General features: G+C 39.7%; 1 protein-coding gene across 1 annotated transcript in view; it reads left to right on the top strand.

Annotated features, from left to right (window-relative positions):
* SASH1 (SAM and SH3 domain containing 1) overlaps positions 1-19,170 on the top strand; it is a 94,952-nt gene that overhangs the window by 37,399 nt on the left and 38,383 nt on the right. The window contains 4 exon segments of the mRNA XM_009999975.1: positions 9,120-9,160; positions 10,656-10,742; positions 12,002-12,114; positions 13,555-13,656. Coding sequence (XP_009998277.1) covers positions 9,120-9,160; positions 10,656-10,742; positions 12,002-12,114; positions 13,555-13,656 — 343 coding nt within the window.

Raw genomic sequence — 19,170 nt, 5'->3', positions numbered from 1 at the left:
GGAATGCCTCTTCCAGGGAGACAGAGTTTATATCATTGATCTGCAGGAAAATGACGACTTCAAGGCCATCCAATAAATCTGCACATGCCATTAACATGTTGAATTTTATGTTTGTCAAGGGAGGATGGCATGTTGGCTCCAGAGGGCTTTTTTTTGTGTTCCGTATTTAGTTTATGGCTTTCATCTGAATTTACTGTGTGAGCGTGTTACGAGACAGGAAAGGTGGTCCCTTTGGTCCCACTGCTTTTGTGGCCTCCATGCTGCGTGAAAGATCTGGGATATACCTTTTACAAAACTTATTTTGTTATGAGAAGACTCCAGTTTGTCAAATTTGAAACTTGATGCAGATGTGCACTGGTTTCTCATATTCACAAAGAGACTGGGGGGCAAAAGGAAAGATTTGTCCCAAAATAGCCATCCAGATTTTTAGGAGCTGAAAAATTTGTTATTTTGAGTATTCCTCCAAAGCAAAAGAAAAGCTTGCTCAAGAAAGAGTTGTATTTCTACAAACTGAAAATACCAACATTTTCTCAGGGGAAGGTGAGTTGTTTCTGATCTGGTGTTCTGAGCAGGTTAGTTCAGAAAGTAAAAGCTGGCGTGGGCTGGATAAAGCCAGTAGCCAGCTTGGAACGTGGTCACTCTTGGTAGCTCCCTTGCCCTGCGCTGCTGCCTGCACAACCCTCAGATTAAAGCTACCAAGGTCTAAAGTTTTAAAATAACACACCTGGACAGTTGTTTATCTGCCAGAATAGAGAGATTCCAGACAGTAAGAAGCTTTGACAGAGTTTGGAAGAAGCCATGTTTATTTTAATCTGGTTGGTTTTCCTTTCTCTGATGCTACTGAGGAGAGAGCCTGACAGGCACCACTGTGCACCACACTGAAAACAGATTAGCCTTGGTGCTCCGTGGTAGGAAAGAATTCTGTTTGTGTGGACAAGCAATGTATGTTCAGTCTTGCCTTGAGTCTTACTAACCCTGCTGTCCAGTCTGTTGAAAGCCAGTGTGGAATTAGTCAGTGCCCTTAGTCTAACAAGTTGCTCAACAAATATCTATGTAGAAATTGATGGGCTGTAACACAGAAGAGCAGCCATAGTTCCTGGAGGGAGACAAAAGAGGTTAAATGAGCCTGAAGGCAGAGTTGTTTGTCCCTTCAAGTCATTGTTCCTCCAAAAGGTATTTGGAGCAATACTACCTTCCTCTGTTGCTGACAACTCTGTTCATGTTAATTAGATGAAGCTACAAAAAGAACTGCACATAGGAATCTACTCTGCATTATAAATGGCCTGCCAAAGGTGGTTTTCCTTCAGTTGGTTCTGACAAAGAGAGCAAAATGTAGTGAAGGTCTCTGAGATTTGTGAGTAACAGCAAGGGTACTGATGTAGCCTGAAAAGCTATCTGTAAACAACAGAGAACATTCATGTTTGTTCAAGCTTTGCCTCACAATTGCGCTGATTTTTTGGCCATACTGGAGTTTCTTCTGTAAATTGAACCAGTTGGGCAGGCTTCAGGGTCATACAATATTCAACAAATAATGCAAAGCATGGAATGAGGTATTTGTAGTTTTCATCTCTTAATAATAAATTCCTTTTTCCTCTGCCCTTTCCAAGATTCCCATCTTTTAAATTGCAGTTGTGCTGTCAGTTGTGGTGCTAGTGTAACTTCACAGATGCTCAGTATATCTTCAGCAAAGTGTCAATAATGTCTTCAACAGTGGTAGTATTAATTTTAAACAAAAATCTCTCCGCATGTGCAGGTGCTGCTGGATGTGCACGCTGACTTTTGCTTTTGTTAGAAGAATAATCAATATCACAAACATGCAGTAAATGTGTTTGTAGTAGTTTCTGTTGCTTCTTTGTCTCCATACCATGTTGATCTGGGGATGTATTGTATATACAATCCCTATTATTTCCTAGTGATGGCAACACCCCAAGGATGTTTACTCAGGCAGGGGGACTGAGCAGGGTTTTCTCATAATTGTAAACAGAGCATTTAAAACAATGTAATCCAACTTTTAGTCTGTTCCCATTTTTGAGCATTCAAGTCTACATGACAAACTGATGAGCTCTGCATGTTTGCCAGGAAATCCAGGTTAAACCCAATCCCCTGAACTCAAGCTTCTGCATCCTGACTCTCATCCTGTTTTTAGAAGAACTGGGGATGTTGCAGAGAGGAAGTTGTGCATTTTCTCTCTTGGGAAATCTGTTTTCTGTCAACGTTTACTCCAGCGGCCTCTGGGCGAGTTTCAAATGTGGTTCATCAGAGAACTAACAGGAAAAAGAAGGAAGTGGGAGAGACTGAAGAGTGCTGCATACAGATAGGATGAGGGACAGTCACTCCTATATACTTTTTTTTCTTTGCAGCTGCTATAGGAAGGAAGGGCAAAGAACAACGCATAGGTCGAGTAGCAGTTGTGGCTGTATCTGGTATTTCACAGGCATTCCCAATGCTTTCACGTGGCAGGGGGTGTTACCAGTAGTCTCCTCCTACATGAATTACCTGCTGTGTCTTGAGCTGTACCACTCAGGCACATTCCTGACCAAGTGAACCATCATCCTTCATATTAAATGCCACAACTCATCCTGCTCTGCTCTTCAGCCTGTGGCACAGTACAGTTTAAGTGTTCTCAACCCTGTGATCCTGAGCGCCTAAACCCCCAGACTCTGCCAGAGCAGGAAGATAAGCAGAATTAAACTCATCGAGCAGAAGGTGCTGGAGAAAAGCAAACGTGTGGAGTGCAGGCAGCCCAGGGGAGCATTGCTTGGGGGCTTTGCATTCCCCTGGCATGGGGAAGCTGCTGTGCCTCTGGCAGCTGTGTCCTCAACTCCCTGCCTCAGCTGCTCTGAGAGTGAATGTCTTTGTCATCCTCTCTGTGTGTGCAGGATGGACAATCTTAAACTGAGCCCTGCACAGATGGAATTCATACAGTTTGGCCAGATCCTGTACGGCTTGTTGGGAATGTCAGAGGAGGAGTTGTAGGCTGCTCAGGCCGTAAGCCTTTCTCTGAGGTTGTTAGCAGGCAACCAGTGAGACCACAACACAAGTGGCTGTGTGCTGTTGTCTCTTCAAGAGAAACTATTGACTGAATTGGTTTTTAAGGTTTTTCTGCAATAGATGTGCCATAGTAAAGCTGTTCACTGCCCTGTGGTATAAGCTTGAACTCTGAATCAGCCTAAAGCTTGGAGAATGCCTGCAGTTCAGTGTTCCTGTCTTCCACTGTGATTTTGAGTGAAAGCAGCAGTCTCTTTTAAAATGGCTTTTGTTTTGCAAAAGGGTTCATGCAAGCCTCAGTTCTCCCCCCTTTGGTACACTAACTTGCTGGCCTTTGCCAGTAGTTTTTAACACTAGATTTCCTAATCTTCATCCCCTGCAGCATCCAAACTTCAGGTCCAGCTTTGAATGCTGGAGGTTGATTAATTATCTCTCCAGGTCATTTAGAGGGGGAAGGGGCTTAAGTTCTATGATGTTTGATTTTGGCAACTTCTCCAGGTGCCCACATTAACTTTAGCAGGTATATGTAAGCTCATCTGCAGAGAAATGGCAGCACAAGTCTGACAGGGCGTAAGGCAGGGAGAGGACAGAAACTGGGAAGAGCAAAGCAGAAGACAAATTTGCCAAACCGAGCATGCTAAATTAATCCTTTTGTGTAGTTTAAAAATGGAAGGGAATACTGGAGGAAGGAAAAATAAGAACTTACTGTACTTTAGATGTCTGTGTTTAAGATACCTTTTTTTTAATATATATACCCTGTGCTTGCAGGAATCAAAAAGAATCAGTGAATGTGTACAGCCGTGTTTTCACTTGTTTGAGGACTGATTTAGTCAAAGCCAAATTATTCATGCTGCCTTTAAGCAGCCTCCTCAAGAGAAGTAGGGCAGGAAACTCCCACAATAACTCACACAATGGGATCCAGAGGCCAGCCAAACGCTACCCCGGGACACGTGAGGAGGGAGCCTTTGAGCAGCTGGATGAAGATTTCAAGCCTGGTAATTTTGTACAAGGAAGCATGAAGGGCGCCTTTCACGAGAAAGCCCAACTTGTCGCAGCTCGTCGACACGGCGCATAGTGAGCAATGCACACAGAACATTTCATGTGGTACATTGGGCTCAGCTCTTTGCTGTCTAAGGGTTTTTAGCTGGCAATTATCTCTCTCTTGGCTGAGACCCACTGTTCTGTTATTAAATATGTGACATGGCGCATCTGCCTGCTGCCCAGTCACCAGACCAAGCCTGTGGGACCAATGTGGTGGCTTCCATGCTGGTGGTGGTAGAAAACACACATCCACATGCACGGCCTACAGGCAGCTCAGTGTTTGTTTCTACTGAGAAAGTTTTGACCTGCTTAAAGAGCCATTGCTATGGAAACCTAATGAGAAGATAATTGAATGTAATGTCTTTGCTTTCCATCCCTTTCTCACACTGGTGCAAGCAAGGTCAGAACCTTGCAGGCCTGCTTTCTCTTCAGGTTCATGCAAATTTGATAAAAATACCAAAGGCCTGTTTTCTTCCCTCTGCCGCCCTGGTTAGAAAAATTACTTTGTATTCAGTCAGGAGCAGTTACAAGTCTGTCAGTTTTTGGAAGTAATTATGTGGCTGGGCCATTTCTAGTGCACATGGACAACCAAATGGCTTTGCAGTGGAGCCAGTGTGGGCTTTTGCATCAGTTTATTTACTACTATGAACGTGCATAATATTTGTAGATTGAAAATGCCATCTAAAGTATTTTCCTCAATGGGCTATAAATAGTCATTGAGAAAGAGTAAGAGGGCCACTATCAGTTTATTGAAGATCGTAACAGTAGTGGTTTCATTATCAGATGGTGCTATGCACCTGTGGATTTTATGGTCCATAAATGAGATGTGGCCATGTGTTAAAGCACATCTGCATTTAAAATACTTACTGTTGAAACAAAAGCCCATCAGAAATCCTCTCATTCTCAGTTCCCATGTTTGTTCTGGTTTGAGAATGATGAGCTTTCAAAAATCAACAGGCACATTCATGAAAGCAGCACATGGTGTAATTTGTTTCCTCTCCCGGTTCTGCGGTGTACCAGCACATCCACATCTCAGGGCATGCATGACTGTGTCTCCTGTAAAATCAGCCACTCTGTATGCAAGATAAGCCTCGCTGTTTGTCTATCTCAGATCAGAATCAATCCAGAGTTAGTAGGGAATTTTTCAATGCAGTCTAATTAAAACCTATCGTAATAATCATATACAGTCTCAGTTGGCTTATGATGCAAATGTGCACATCGGTTCTTTCTTGTGCTCCAAGTTTTGGAGCCCATCTCCAGGATTCAAGTGCAAATTTATAAAAGGGAGGGATTACTTAGATATAAAAAGGTCATCCCCATGCAGCACTTTTACAGAAAAATTCAAAGACTGTTTTGCCATTGTTCATACAAAACCCACAGGCTGCAAAAGAAGAACAAAAAATGCCCTCCAGAGGCAGTCCTCATATCCAGATCTTTCTGGTCAAACACATCTAGTCTTGTCTCTCTATCTTTTAAGCACCCTCTTAAAAGTAGTTAATTAGTTTTTCAACCTGTCCTCCCTTTCAAAGTTTGTCCAAATAGTTAGGAAAACTTAACTTCTCTTTTCTAATTTATTTCCAGCTTATATCTACTTGTTCCTGTGCCTGATTTATTAATGGAGAATAAATTAATTTTCTTGAAGCTTTTAATTTTGACAGACTGAACTGGCAAAGCTTTTCTAGCTTTTTCTCATAAGATAAGCTCTCTGGTTTCCTGACTGTTCTAACAGCTTTTCTCTTTTACCACTTCTGGTTTGAATTCATCTCTTCTAAGCATTAATGATGATGGTTGTACAGCTATTCCCATATCTATTCATTCTTTGTACTGCCGTTGGAATTTCCCATGCTTATGCCTTTTAGGATGAACATGTTGTGTTTTTCCCCAGTCATCCTTTTCCAGTTGGTCATTTGAAAACCTACAGTGTTTGAAAGACTGACTTTTGTGTCAGTACTGCTTGTGTACTTGCACATTTTAGTCTTGAATGTAAAGTCAAATTCTGTTAAGCCAGTCTTTCTAATCAGCTAATTCCTGGTCCAGATTCCATTTTGGCTCCAAGAGGCCTAATGTAACAGCCTGAAGATGGTTTTGAATTTGTGAGATTAATGGATTAAAATTTTGATCCCTTCTGCAGCTTGCTTCTGGAGATTATGGGTTGATAAGAAAGTATCCTTCCCTCTGGTCGTGAATCTTTTTTTCTTCCTTCTTATCTGATCATATACCCATACCTTTCTTCTGCTATGTGCTTGCTAATGAAGTTGTATGTCAGGCCACAAGAAAAATAGAATCGTAGAATCATCCTGGTTGGAAGGGACCTTGAAGATCATCAAGTCCAGCTATAACCTAAATTCCCCCTACCATAACCTAATTTACCCGTTCAGTGCTTAAAATTAAGGCCTCCATGGTGGAGTAATGGCATTTGGCTCCCTTTCAGACATGCAGTGCTGAAACTTCTGCCAAGTATCACTGCATCATTAACTTTCAGTAGAAGTTATCAGTCTATGAATGGAAGAACACAAATCATTTTCAGTGCACGTTCACAGAAGAGCTGCAGATTTAACAGAGTTAGGGAGTGTAATTGGCAAATCAAACATACAGTGACTCTGAGGTACTCTGGAATTTTTCACCAGACATCTAGGAAGTAAAACACTAGATTGATTTCACTGAGGATTTTTAAGCATCAGAGTTGTCTGGTGGAACTAAAAAGAGAGTGCCTTATCAGGCTCTATGTGGTAGGTTTTGTCGGCATTTCCATCTCTTCAGACCAGCTGTTAGCATTTTCAAGGTCAGCCCAGGCATGGAAGATTTCTTCTTTAGGGAATGCATGAAATTATAACTGGCAATTTGCATCCTCTGATGAAACTCAGCATAGCTTTTAAATCAGTTATAAATGAGAGAGTGGCCTGCTTGGATTCTCACCCCTCTAGCTCAGGCGTGTCAGAAGTTTGCTCCTACTGCTCTTCCCCTTTTTTGGAGGCCAGTGTGTGATGAGCTGGTGGCCTCAGGCTAATTCCCAGTGAACAGATGTCCACATCAGAAGCATTGCTGCTACACCTGCTACTTGCATCCTTGTTGGCAACTGTGCAGGAGAAGAAAAGGATTAAAATGGTTCTGGAGGCTGAAGAGCGCAAGTCTCTCTCTCCATTTCAAGGCTGATTTCACTAGTGAGGTGAAGTTCTGATCATTAACAGATTTCATTTTCTAAGGATGGTGATTTGGTGCATTTGATGGATACTACATTTATTTAAGATAGACAGAATAGATACTTGAGAGAGGTGTATGCTTGAGTGCAAAACATGCAGCGGATTGATTCTGTCATTTCCAACAGAACTTGTCTTTCTGTTTTCCTGGTTGACACCACATGCGAGTCAACATCCTTTTTATCTGATTTACTTTTATTTAGAAAAATGCTCACTGACAGCTTTATTTTTAGGTGTCTGCATGAATTCCTAGCCCTATTGGAAGTCTTTACATTTTGACACTGTTTTTTTGAGATTTTTTACTCAGAGTGTATGGAGTTTGTATTTTTCTCCTGCATTTGTTATTCAGGCTTCTTAACAACTAAGCATTAGGTGGCACATCACCTTTATCATAAACTTTTCCCCTTCAAGGTTAAAATTTACCAGCAAGGAAAACACTAAATGTCTCCCTCCACCTGGTGCACTAAAAATGTGAAATTTGTTTGCTTCAATCGATTTCCAGTTTGTGCTGGGTTAGATTTCTAGTCAGGCTGAGGTTGAAGGAGGTTACTTTGAGGGCTTCACTGCGTCAAACCCCCGTGTCTCAATGAATTACTAAAACCAACTGAAACTTCATGCTGTCTCATTTCCCCTTTAATTATGTATTTGCAAATTGATGAGCATGGGGTTTTTGTGCTTACAAAACGCTGGCCAGTAATTGTTTACATCTTCGAAACTGAACTGGCTTGAACTAAGATTTTCCTTTAAGTGGTTTACTGAATTGATCAAAAACCCTTCATTGCCCTCTTCTGGGGGTCTAAGAAAACGCAAGGAGCCTGTGCAGACACTGCTGACAGCAACTAGAGGATGGCATGCGTGTATTGTTATATGGCCTCATTCAAGGAACGATTTGGCTGGAGGTCTTCCCGCTATGCTGGGGTGCCCGTGTTTCCATTCTGCAGTTGTGCAGTTTGCACTTGGAGCATCCAGCAAAGCTCTTCAAGCTGGCAGAAGTCATTTCGCTAGCTTGGCGAAACAGTGGTCCCCATTAGGAAGGCTTCAAAGAAGTGCTCAAGATTTGGTGATTCCTTTAAGCTCCATTTATACAGACAGAAGAAAAAGCAGCAAAGGGGGGTGGTGTCACATCAGAGATCCCGCAATGAACTGTTGGCACAGAGTTGGAATCCATTATGGAAAACTAGTTCAATGAACATAAAGACTGAGAACAAAAGATTTACTTACTGTTTAGTGGGTAATTTGTGAGGTCCATGTTCTGTTAAAAATAAGTCTGTCCAGCTAGCTTTTGTGGAAAGGAGTGTGCACTGGTGGGAAATGACACAGGTAGGAGGAATCAGGAGAAAGATGACTGGAGATGACAGCTTCTATGGTTGCCCTTCACAGGGTCTGGACAAGCTTTCTTCACCTTGTGTTAAAAAAAAAATCTGCAGTGGTTTCTGAGGGTTTAATGGGTGTGTATTTATAAAGCATTTTTAGAAAAAAAAGACAAATAGGCCTTCAACTGTTAAACAGATAAATGCTGCATCCCAGTGCTACAGTTTCTAAGGTAGCCAAATTAATGTTTTGCAAACGGAAGGGGGGAAAGTATGTGAAAAGGTGTTTGGTTTTGTTGTTTTTCCTTCTGAGGGATAGCTAGACTCCTTTGCCTAATCATAGGTTTCTGTCAGTATGGTTTTCTATGCTGCTCATAAAAGGCATGCTTAAGAGAGGAATTCAGTTACTGTGGTCAGACCACAGGGTTCAGTTTTTGTTTCCAACTTGCTGTGTTGGGAAGAAAAAGGAAAACACCTCACAATGTATTGTTTGGAAACTATAATTTACTGTAATCAGACAGCTCCCATGAAATGTGAGAAGCTTGCATCACTAAGTCCACTTCTATTTTTTTTTTTGTCCTAGGCTCTCCATTCATAAATCAAGTTCAGAAGAAGGCTCTGTAGGTCAGTATATTTCATTTTATTTTATACTCCTATAGAATTCTTAAACAGGTTTTGAGTTTTGCTTGTGCTGGGATGTGAAGAGCTGAGTAAACACAATGCTGGCAGAAGTAAGCATCATTTGTGCGTTGGGGGGGAGGGGGGGTAAGTCTCAACTGCTTAAGAATTAGATTCTGAGTGTCCTAGTGATCACCGAAACTGCCCAAATAGCCTTGTCATGTGATAAATACGCATCTTTTGATTTGTTATATTGAATTACAAACGTCTGCATGTTAGATCACTGCTAGCCTGTTTGTATTCTGAAAATTACCACCACCAGTAAACTTCTTTATTTTTGTTCATGTAACACAAAAGTCTCTTCCTTTGTTTCTGAAATATTCAGCATTCTTAGATGTGTTTGTTTTCCATTGTCTTTCAATTTCTTATTTTTTTAAGGCTTACTATAATTAGTTCATCTTGCTTTCTTAACTTATTAGCAGAGCTAAATCAGTTCTGGGCAAATTTTATTTTGCTCATTGGAGAGGAAAAAAACAAACAAAACAAAACTGGAGAGTTTTCTTCTTGTTTATTTTTACTTTTTTTTTTCTGGGGATATTTCCATACTAATGTTAAGCTGTGTTTCAGGGAGTCAGTAAATCCAGCTTTAGGTCTTCTAGGGTGAGATCCAAAATACTGTAGTCACATGCTGAAACTTAGTGGCACTGTATAAACTGTTCCTTTGAATTTTTCAAAAGCAGAAGGATGGAGTAGCATTTCTGCCAGATCAGGCACAGTGTGTTCTCTTGCAGATGGCATAAACTTTATAGCATGTGCCCTGGTTAATTCAGCAGAACACAGTTATATGCCCTACCTTAAGCCAGATCCCATTTCTTTTTTAGAACAAATTATTTACTCTGGATCATCAAGCCATATGCAGATCTGATATTAATTGTACACTCCGGCCATATTGAGAGCAAGAATCAGACGTAGCAGATGATCTCATAAAATTTCTCATGCCAAGTAGCAGAATATGTGTGCATCTTTATGCATGTGTGTGTGCATTTTATGTATGTGATGTATTTCTGTATAGATATGCACACACATACTAGAAAATTATTTATCTGAGTTGTGGCTTAGGCTGCATAATTGTGATTCAGTTAAAGAGAATAAGCCAACAAAAAACTTGAAAAACACTTCAAGACTTGACATAACAACTCAATAGATACCAAAATGAATGTAAAATATTTTCTGTTTATAATTCAAATATGTCCTTATCTCAGTCCTCTGTAGCATTGGCATCTATAAAAGAATGTGCATTTCCCTGCAATAGCTGTATCAGCATAGTTCTAGTATAGAATAAATAAAGAAAAACAGAAACATTGAGAATTTTGTTATTGTTGTTTTTGACTTATAAAATACAACTTAATGCCTGAAAGCTTCTCTAGCATTTGCTAATTAATGTTTCTTTTTAAAATCCTTTTCCCCTTCCCCTTATCCTCCAATCCCACTTTCCTTTTAGGGAAAGCAGACTGGAAAAAGAAAAATAAGTTTTTTTGGCAGAATTTCCGAAAGAACCAGAAAGGACTAATGAGGCAGACTTCAAAAGGTAAATCTTATTTAAGGACACACAAACTGTCCATATAAAATAGAAGGAGCCAGCCTCACAAAGCAGTAAAATACATATGCAACAGTGTGGTAGTTGGAGGGTTGTGGATCTGGAAGTGTGGTGTGTTTGGTTCATGATGACACAGCTCCAAAAGACAAGTCATGTTCTGTGAGACTGCATCTGCATGAGGCTGGGACACCTTCAGTTCTGACTGTCAGTGGTGGCACACATGCCAAGTGATGCCATTGATATATATTTATTTATAAGTAATATCTGTAAATGAACCAGATGCTTTTTTTTTTCCTGATCCTGACTTGATAAGAGAAATGCCAATCTGTTTTAATTAGATAGATGTTTCTCCTTTCCATGACATTTGATTACTTTGACTCATTGCTTTAGGCTTGAATCCAACGTCTTGTAGAAGACAAGGAGCAGTGAAAGTGGATCTGGTGACTAGTGCAAATGTAGGATTGATTCCATCTAAACTTGAACTGTCAGATGTCTTCCTTCTCCAAAAGATGCAGCTGTGCATTGTTTAAAGTATTTCTCTTCACACAGAAAATCCCTGTTTTCCCCATGTGTATCTGTTAGATCCTTGTGTTGCAAACAGATGCTTCTCCACATCACTGTGTATGTGTTCAGATGGATTGTGAAAGATGTCAGGAGCCCACTTAGGAGGTCAAAAAAGAGCACAGTTACACTGTCAGTTAAATGTGGGTCCTTACTAGCTGTCAATGTGTGTAGTAATTGTCCTAAAGTTGAGAGCCCAAATACATCCAGCACCATGTGCTAGTTTAGTGGCTGATTATGTAGCCTGGATAGATAAGGGAACATGACCAGTTTGCAAATGGCCCAGCATGCCGTTCCTGGAAGGGTTTCCAATCCGATCTGGCAGATGACTACAGTCTTCCTCAGGGCTGAGTGCAGAACTTCACTGGCAGTAGCACTTTGTCTTTTGTTTTTTGTATTTCAGGGTCAATAAGTGTGTGATGACAGTCACTTTTTATTTCGCCTTTTCATGCTTTCTTGCTTTCAGTGTCAAAGTAGCCCTAATTTACTTTCTTTTCTTGCTCAGTTACTTCCAAATTGTTCAGTCCTTTGAAATACCTTGAGCCTGCTCTGAGGAGGTTTTGTTTCTGGCCAGCCACATCCACGTGATGACCAGGTTTCAGAGCACTGGGTAAAATCCAGTTTCAGTGTACCCTGCTCTGTGCATCACCTCTTACACGTGCTTGTTATCTCTGTGCTTTTTCCTGCAGGAGAAGATGTAGGGTACGTGGCTAGTGAGATCACAATGAGTGATGAGGAGCGGATCCAGCTGATGATGATGGTCAAAGAGAAGATGATCACCATTGAGGAAGCACTTGCTAGAGTATGATATGTACATACTTCAGTTTCCTTGAGAAGCATATTTTAGGATGTAGGATATATCAATTTGGAGTTTTCGTTTGCTTAGAAAACATAGGAGAAGGGAGATTAAACCTGTCTGTTTGTCCCACTGCACTAGGTAGCAGAAATTAGATAGCAATTTATGGTTTATGTTGCCTTATTTGTTTCAGAACAGATACATTTCTTATTATTTTCCTACTGCTAATGACTGAAGGGCAGTTTGAGTGAAGGCTTCCATTTTCAGCTATTAAAACTTAAAAATATACTAAGATTTAAGATAAAATGTCTTCTGCTTGTATGGCATTGTTTTGTGTAATGGCCTTCAAGAAAACATTCAGCCATTTTTTACATTTGCCATTAAAATAAATTCAAATGTATTATTTTTTATAAGTACAGTGGCTGTAACTAGATTTTCTTTACAAAATTCAAGCGTTAATAAACCACTTGAAAAATAACTGTAAGGTATTGTCTTTGTGCAGCAATAGAGCTGAGATTTAAATTGCTTGGGAGCAGAAAGGTCAGTGTAAAAGTCTCCACACCACTTCTGATTTTGTACCTTTGTGCAAGATGCTGTGATGGAACACAGGGTATTCTGTGTAGGTGATGCAGAAAACATGGTTTAGATCATGAATTGGCACTCAGATAAATTTCTGTACTGACAATCTATATTAGAAATAGATTATCCTAGAATATAAAGTCATGTTATCGTCTGAAGAAAATATTGCTTTGCTGGCAAACATATAATGAAAAAAATGCAAAATTTTAAAATCAGCAGGTGGTAATATTAGGAATTCCTTTACTGCTCTGCTGTTAAAATTTTTGTGGAGGGAAGCTTGTACCTAATCTGTATGGCTCTTATATGTATTGTATTTCCCTGTAGTGGTCTGAGCTGCTAGCAGCAATCTTTTTTGTTGTTGGTTTGTAGGGTTTTTTTATATCACTTCTTAATCACCTCTCAACAGTTTACTTCAGTAGGATCAGTTTATGTCTTAAGCCTTTTATTGGAAAACAGGAAAGATGGTCTTTTGTTATAAAAATATAAAAGATGGTTCCTAGTCTTAAATGCAGATCATTTTCTTTAAGAAGGAAATTGGCAGGCTATTTTGATTTATCTGTCCTCTGTAAACTGTGCCTTTTAAATGGGAATGTGTAATTTATACTTCACCAATGACAGTTCATCAAAATTCATTATTTATAGATCACTTCCCTTTAAGAAAAAAAAAATCTCTTAATTAAAACTTCTGATTCTAAAACATTTTATTTTGAACAAGCAAGACATGCAATGCAGAAGTTCTGATTTTGCCAGTTGCAAAATGATATGGGGGTGAAAAAAACCTGAAAGGACATTAACTCTTGCTCTTTTCATAAAGCTTGATAGCTTCTTCTCACTGGAAAATGTTCTCTGTGTTTTTTTAAATTCTAGCTGAAGGAATATGAAGCCCAGCACAGGCAGTCGAGCACTGTGGATGGTACAGAATGGCCTGATGGTTCATACTCAACATTTGATGGGTCTTCCAATTGTAATGTAAGTACCTGTCATTCTGATACAGCTACCCAGTATCATTAAACGTTTAAATTCTTTTGTGACATTACAGAAGTACCCTGATGTACCAGCTGATTTTCTTAATAGAAAATGGATCATTTGACCTTGTGATACTATGTTCTGTCTGCAGAAATCTTTAGCATGGATTTAAAATCTTCAAAGTCTGTTGTCATAGACTTCAGTGGTCTTATTGTATAATCCTTTTTTTTTAATCTGGCCCTTTGTCACTGAGCTTTTGAAATATAAGTGATCTCAGGCAACAATGCTTGTGTTCCAAAATTCATATAGAAGATTTTTTAGGTTGTTTGGAGGGAACTGTTTAATTTTGCTGATTGGCAGTAACCGATAATCAGAGTTTCTCAGGCCTTCCTAGCTTTTGTTGGTACATTCTAGATGAGGGTCTGGCTGAGTCCTATCTGCCTGCTGCTTTCAAACAGTTCTATTTCTGCATTTGCTAACTCTCAGCCCCAGAGAATTTTCACCTTTTGCCAGACTCATAAACAGTAAGGCAGCTTTCCTCTCTTAATTTTTAAGTCTGAGCTGTGTGGCTTCTGTTGTTCTCATGGGTACCAGACAGTTGTTGTGTCAGGCTATTTGAATTAATTTTCCTTCCAAATATCTTCATTTTCACTGAGTAGTTTATTCCACTTCATTTCTCTAATTGAAAGTACACAGATAAATCCTAGAGAAGAACACATTCAGCTGTCAAATCCAAGCTCTTAGTAACCCATATAGTTGAATCATAGGCTTTTGAGACCATTGATTGATTGATTGATTTTATTGTCAATGGAATTTCCTGCTAACTGCAGCAGACAGCTTCTCCTCCATAAATGAAAAGAGGAATGCTTTGTAGTTTTATGAGATGTTTAAAATATTTTGTGGTGGAGAAAGATTTTCTTGTTTGTATTTAAAAAAAAATTAGCCCATCTTCAGTTAGATGGGAGCAGAGTGGGGCTGGTGTTGCCTTATACTCTGTTCTGATGTATCAGAAATGTGCAAATAGAGAAAGAAGGATCCTGACTTTTCTGCGCTGATTGTTTAGCTGGCTGAAAGATGTCTTGATCTTCTACTCATTAGAATTTATTGCCTGAGCTTTCCCTTCTTAAAGCCTTTGGCTAAGATACCTATAGCATAAAAGCCTCAAGACTCTCATTTACCATGGTCACATCTCAGAAGGATACTGAATTTCTCTCTTAAACCTTCTGATAGTGGTTTACGCTTGTGTCGAAGTTACTGAAAGGTGTGTATACCTGTGAGGACTGAACATGACTCAGTGTTTGCTTCCTATTGGAATGTCTTGGCACTTTTTCTCTAAAATTATTTTCCTAAACCATCTTTGTACTTCGAGTCAAGTGAGGCTTCTCTCCACTGTTCTGGTAGGATTTGAACCATCTTCCTGCTATCTACAATGTGGGATCTCTATTCCATTGTTGTAGAAACCTCTCAAGATTTTTGCCCTGGCTCCTAAATTCTATCCTAGTTACGTTTCATAGAAGCTGTGAAACTGCTTGCCTTCAAGGGAAAAACGGATCATCTGCAGAAATGAAACTTCATGTTATAACAAAAGTCAGCTTGGTTTCTCTTTTTGTGGACAAGAAAGAAACTAGGGTTAACTGAGGTGAAAGACTTTGGGCTGTAATTGACATGCAAGAGGGAAAAACAAACAATGCAAAGTATCAGCTGTATTTAGAGGTAGGTTAGGTGTTCATCACACTGTTTTGCCAAAGGACATCTCTGTTTATCTGAAATGACCAGCTTTTGAGAGGTGCAAAGATGATTCTGTTTTCAAGGCCTTTCTTTGCCAGATGGTTTGACTTCCAGTGACATTTGTGGGATTGGTACTCTGCAAATTTGGAATCTCATCTTAAACTACCCCACTCTTTTTAAAGGGGCCATGAAGCAAAAATGTTTTTCTGTATATTGAAGGCATTCTGTTTGATAGCCCAGTGCCTTTTAACCTCAGAAAGTAATTGAAAATATGAGTCACTGAAATTGAAGTTTCTGGTTTAAATTAAAACTACTTAAGCAATGATTCTTCTGGTTCTGTTGGCAATTTTTTTAATTTCAGTCTCATGTCCAGATTTTTACTAGGCAGTTTTTAATGGAACATTGTGATCATACTTGATCTTTTTGTAAACAATTTGCACACACAAATGATAAAAGCAAATTGCAGGATAATTCCAGATTGAGGGAACTGAGGAAAAGAAAAGTTTTTAACATAGTTGCTGTACATTCGTTTGGAAACGTTGGGGATTTAAAAGATATCAAGACACTAGTATAATGTTTTTTTGGTTTATTATTTGTTTTTGTTGTTGTTGTTGTTTTGGGTGTTTGTGTTTTTTTACTGCTCAGTTTATCTTCATAGGCAGAGAGATCTGCTGCTAGTTAGGAGGACTTGGGAGGATGAGTTCCTAGGCTTTTGTGGAGAATCTCAGTCTAGCTTTGTCCAATGGCTACATTTCAGGAAGAAAAAAAAAAAGGTAGACTCTAAGGAATCAGATAATCTAAAAATGAAGGCAGACTGTTCTAAGCATTTAATACTACATTGCTTTCAAGTCAGCTCTACCCATAGCATGAGAACAGCCACCTACAAAATAATATCTAAAGGGCAAATATCATTAGTTGTTGGTTTGCTTTTTAGGAAAAAGAAAACTGTCTTGTGTTTATGACCAACATGACTGGTGTGAATCCTTAAATAATTTTAAAGATTGATTTAAAGATTCTTTTTTCCAGCTCCTTGTCTTTTAAATTTCTGTACCAGGAAATGGAAACTTGTGTTTCATACCCTTACAATACTAAACCCTAAAGATGAACTGCAAAGGGCTGAAGGATCATCATCTCAGCATCTGAAGGGAGGCACCCCAGTGTCATTGCTGGACTGTTAATTGTGTGTCCTTTTTGTTTGCTCCTAAGAAACAAACAAACAAAAGCCTTGCCAAGTCAGTAGGTGACTTGGTTCTCTGCCACTTGAGAGCAGTTTGTAGCTTTCAGTTTACTACTTTGGTCCCTTTGTTTCACAACAAAGTATGAGTCTTATTTATTTGTTAATGTGGGAATGCTGTTGAAAATGTTTTCCTTTTTTGTGAGATGTATCAAAAGTCTAAAATTCCTCATCATGTTTTTGAAAATTTATTTCTGAATATTTATGTTTCATCTTTGTTGGAATGAAGGCTGCTTGCAGTAACACTAGACAAGCTTTCATTGCCTTGTGCCAAGCGTTGGGATGTAAAGCAGGTGCAGATACAAATGGATCTCTTTCTGGATTTTTAGATAAGGGCCTGTTTGTCCTCAAGAGTCAGAAAGTCCAAGGAAAGAGAGGACTTCAAAATTGTATCACATTCTTTCTGTTCACTGAGGTGCCTTTTATGCTTCTTAAAGATAGAAGCTCATTTGATAACTTTTGGGAGCCAAAATTCTCAGTTCATCTAAAGAAGGGCTGCTTCATCCCCAGAGCCCTGCTGGTACAGCATTAGGAGAAACCAGTATAAATCCTTTCCTGTGTCCTCTGCTGAAAGGCTGCCATTGGTACCAGTTGCCGTATTTGATGTGGGAATGAGTGAGAGAAGCCGAAGGGAGGTTGTGACAGATGTGTATCATTCGTGTGATGCCACTGAAATAAACTACTAATTAACCGTGCTGACGTTTTCTGTAGATGCAAGTTAAATAAAGTTGTAATCATCTCTGGGCTGAACTATTTCCGTTGCTCTTGTTGGGCTTTGGTTTTGATCAACAGATAATGGTCAGGCCTCCAGAGGTCATTAAGGTGAGCTTCCAGGTAGCAGAGCTGGCCTTTGTTTGCAGGGTGCCACAGTGAGCTGTGCAGCATGCCCCCAAGACCTCCCCCCCTGCCACATGGCCTTAGCAGCCTCAGCAGACAATCAATCATATGTATGAGCAGGGAGAACAAAGACAGCATATCCCTCCAACAGCATGGGTGGGAGGCCACAATGCTGCTTTACCTCCCAACACTGCTTTATCCAGGAATGGTAGCATGGCACAGTTACCAGTAGGAAACTGGCACCCTGTTTGTTTTCACTGGGTAGGTTGTTAGCAGTTGTGCAGACGCAGAGACATACTGTGCGCACCTGCATCTGCTGTGAGGCTGATGCTGGGGAAATCCCTGCCTGGCATTGCCACTCTTTTTCCATCTTCTATTGATCCCCTTTGTAATGGACAGCAGCAAATTGAGTTCACACTGTGACAGCTCTAGCTGGAGTGAGATAGTATTTTGCTGCTCCTGTTCCTTTGTATTATTTCCCAAGCGCATTTTCATTTACCAAGTCATTAAAGAGGACTAAAAGTTGAAAGGATGGGCAGTGTTGTGTTTGTGTTTACTACCATTGTCAAAGGCAGAATAAGAGACGAGAATGGACTTTGGGTTGTATTTGTTTCAATCCAAGGGGTGCCAAAGCTGTTGAAATCAGGACTGTATTACCTATGGTATAAAGTCAACTCTGACAAAAGGCAAAGTCTGATAGAATTATCTCTGACTCATAATAGTCATTACTGTATTGTTTGGTAAGTCAGAAGGAAAGAAGTAATTGCAATATAACTTCTGTAGCACAAATTACCTCAAGAGTAACTCTAGAGTGTAACTACAGAAAATCCACATTATTCAGAGTTACACTGTATTTCAGTAATTCACATTGTAGATGCTTTCTGAATACAGTGTTACTCATATTACTGATGGGTTCTTAAACTGCTTAACCATTTGTTAACATTATTATTGCAGGATTGATATTGTAAGCAGAAAAAAGACCTTCTTCTGGTATAGTCAGTTTAAGTTATTAGAACTAAGCTCAAAGTCGATACATACTGGGAACAAGCATTGGATATCTATTGAACTAGGGTCTGATGAGTTGTGTGTTTTTTTAATTTAAACAGTAGTGTTTAAACTGAAGCAACATAGATCCTCTGAGCATTTTGAAAGCTATATACTATGTTAGCCCTGTTTTTGCTGCTACCAGAGGACTTACCAGTTTTTTGTAAGTTGTTGGATTGTTTGTTTTTTCCATTACAGGCTAAAGGGTGGAATAAGATGTTTCTATGTTTCAGTTCTTCTTGGAAAACTTACTGCTGTCTCCAGACCTTGCATGGTCTTTGAAGTAAGAGAGGGAGCTGATGCTGAACGTGGCTATGAATGAATGCAGAACTTTAATCTTTGCTCCAAGGACTCCAGTGACCCAATTTCTGTTTAAGATTTCCTGAAAGGCACTGATGTGCCTCGCTATATTGGATGGTATATTTATGATTGTCATCCAAGTTCCTATAACGCTGTCAGTGCTTGGTAGCAGTTATGATGGAGAAAGAGCCAACAATGAGACATGGCTTCAGAATTAATGACAGTGCTACATTCCCATGTTGTGTGTCCAGCACGGAGATCTGTCCTAAGAGGCACTGGCTGCCCTCCTTATCCACTGATCTCAGAAACAGTGTCTAGCACCCCTCAGTGAAAATTACTAGCAAAAAAAAATTACAGTGTTTTTGTTACACTCT

The sequence above is a fragment of the Chaetura pelagica genome, unplaced genomic scaffold (assembly GCF_000747805.2).
Source record: "Chaetura pelagica isolate M959 unplaced genomic scaffold, ChaPel_1.0 scaffold135, whole genome shotgun sequence".
Lineage (NCBI taxonomy): Eukaryota > Metazoa > Chordata > Aves > Apodiformes > Apodidae > Chaetura > Chaetura pelagica.
The sequence above is the reverse complement of the archived record's forward strand: the minus strand, read 5'-3'. Positions and strand labels throughout refer to the sequence as shown.